At 36.1% G+C, this 2,579-nt stretch overlaps 1 protein-coding gene across 1 annotated transcript; it reads right to left on the bottom strand.

The window, feature by feature from the left end:
- Nucleotides 1-429: 429 nt before the first annotated feature.
- LOC128544966 (serine protease 27-like) lies at nt 430-1,996 on the bottom strand. Its single transcript, XM_053515280.1, has 4 exons — nt 1,812-1,996; nt 1,338-1,606; nt 805-950; nt 430-678 (listed from the first exon to the last, which is right to left on the bottom strand). The coding sequence occupies exons 1-4, from the start codon at nt 1,994-1,996 to the stop codon at nt 430-432; spliced, it is 849 nt and encodes a 282-aa protein (XP_053371255.1).
- Nucleotides 1,997-2,579: the final 583 nt, after the last annotated feature.

Raw genomic sequence — 2,579 nt, 5'->3', positions numbered from 1 at the left:
TTTGTTCCGTGATTTATGTTCTATTCTGAATAAAATATTAGTAGTTGGCACCTCCACATCATTGCATTCAGTTTTTATTCACAATTTGTATAGTGTCACAACTTTTTTGGAATCCGGTTTGTACTTTAGCATCCTTTTTTTTACTGGGTTTCAACCATCATCCAAATGCAGACAGAGTAAAGAATGAAGGTCTTCCTTCCAGTGCAGCCCAGCAACTTGTAGAATATTTGCCAAGGTTTGCTTAAGTTGCTCTCATGGCTTTTTGTGGCGCAAAAACTTACTAAGACACTTCATGTTGTTTTACTTTTAATGAGTAATATATGTACAGTATATAGACATTCATGTACATATAAACTTTTAAAGTTTTCAAATATAACAGATAAATTAGCCAGTACAGGAATGTTAACTTCATTTCATGGGTGGCTATCACTACAACATAGAACAGGAGAAGAGAAAGGAAAAAGAAAGCAACAAGCAGAAGAGGTGGGGGGAGCCAAGACTGATGCTGGATGCAACAAACCCAGGACTGCTGTTGACCCTTATCCAGTCTTCATACTGAGACACTCTGGTATACACACCAGGGTAATTAGGTAAAGCACAGCCATTGCCAAAGCTCACGATCCCAGCCTGAACCCAACGTCTGTTGACGTTAATGACAAGTGGACCTCCAGAATCACCCTGCATGAACATCAAGCTGTAAACAACATGTCCACTCTTCTAACACATGTCACTATACCATGTACAAATTATAGTATTCCAGTTTTTATTATTTGTTATTGTTTTTGTTTGTTCGTTTTTATTTACCTGGCATGAATCTTTTCCTCCCTTAAATAAGCCAGAACATATCATATTATTAGTTATAAGACTAGTTGGATATAATTTTGCATAGCGACTGTTATTGACAATCAGCACTTCCACCTCTTGCAGGGTTTTTGGGGATGGCAGATTCACTGTAAAGTTTAGTGATTAAGCTTTACCAACATGTTTTTGCATAATGGAACCTGCTGACAAATTCAACATGGTCTGACCAACTGCCTGGAGGAAGCTCTTTGCCTTTTAGTAAAATTTCCCGGCTTCCTCAAAACATAAGTAATTAATCTAATAAATATTTAAGATTTTCTAATTGCCTCACTATTATGTTAAACTTTGAACAGTAGTTTAGAAACTGACAAAAGTTTTGTACTGTTTGACCAACTTGGAATGTTTAGGCCAGTTAGACCAAACTAAATCTTTCAGCAGGGAAGAATGTTACAAAGCAAGGATTGATTCATTTTTTTCCTGATTTTATTTTAAAATTAACTTGACACGTCAAATAAAAAAAATTAGATGACACTCACCACTTGAACTGATTTTACCAAATCCATTGACCCAGGTCTTAGTATCACCTGGGTAAAAACTGTTGCTTGTTGTAAGACATACTGGCAAGACATAGTTATTGATTGTCACAGAAGAGGAGAGCTGAACTAGTGCAATGTCATTGTCACTGGTGCTAGAGTTATAGTTTTGGTTAATTATGATCTTTTTAGCACTTCTTTGCTGCATATTAGGGTTCACCCCCTCCAGACTTTTCACTCCTAGCACCAATGTGATAGATGCTGCACGAATGCTAAAAATAAAAAGAGGAAATATAGAGACTTAGATAGATTACAGTATATTGTACTGTAACTTGCAACTCCATTATTTCCCCAGGTTTTCCATTTACAATAAATAATAACATGGGACCCCTTATGTATTGTACATCAAGAAATATTAATATCTACATTACTATTGTGTAGTTATTTTTTGTAATTTCTCAATCATAACTTCTATACCGTTGAAAACAGTGAGCAGCTGATAAGACCCAGTTCTCATTGATCAGGCTGCCACCACAGAAATGGCTGCCTCCTGTCTGAATGCTGACCTGCCAGGGCCAGGACCCGGGAGAGGCATCTTGACCACCAACAATCTTGGTGTTCAGTTTAGGCTGACCACACACTGGAAGAAAACGAGAACACATTCTTAATATAACTAAAAAGTTAGTGTTCTTTAAAAAAATAGTAATTACTAAATCACACACTACACACAGAACTGTAATATGCAATACATTTTATTTCAATATTATTGCAGGACTTCTTGTTTAATAACAACTAATAGCAAAAGTTAGTGACCTTTAAACATCATCCTAAGTTGATCTTCAAATGTAGCTATGCTGTGAAACAATGAGGGACTTTTGATTGTGCAGAATAACAGAACACAGATATGAGATTAAAAACTCCCTTTATTTCTCTATATAATCCCCTGTTTCACTTATTTCAGTGTTTCACTAGTGCTTGGACACTGCCTGCTTCATGTTTAAAATGCTGGCCTCCCACTCTTATAATGGCCGAAACATGTGGAAATGGAAAAATGTGGTTTTACTGCAGCAAACGAGTCACAATACTGTGCTTAAAGTCTGGGTTAGACACCCCCACCACCCTAAGGTATATCATAAATTAAGTAAAACTTGTCAAAGTTTAATGTGTCCACATAAGTGAAACAAGAACAAAAACACAATGAGGATGAACTGTTAAAAATATTAATATAACAAATATTAGCTACCT

This window comes from Clarias gariepinus, chromosome 16, assembly GCF_024256425.1.
Source record: "Clarias gariepinus isolate MV-2021 ecotype Netherlands chromosome 16, CGAR_prim_01v2, whole genome shotgun sequence".
Classification (NCBI taxonomy): Eukaryota; Metazoa; Chordata; class Actinopteri; order Siluriformes; family Clariidae; genus Clarias; species Clarias gariepinus.
Note: the sequence above shows the minus strand (reverse complement) of the source record. Positions and strands in the feature narration are given on the sequence as shown.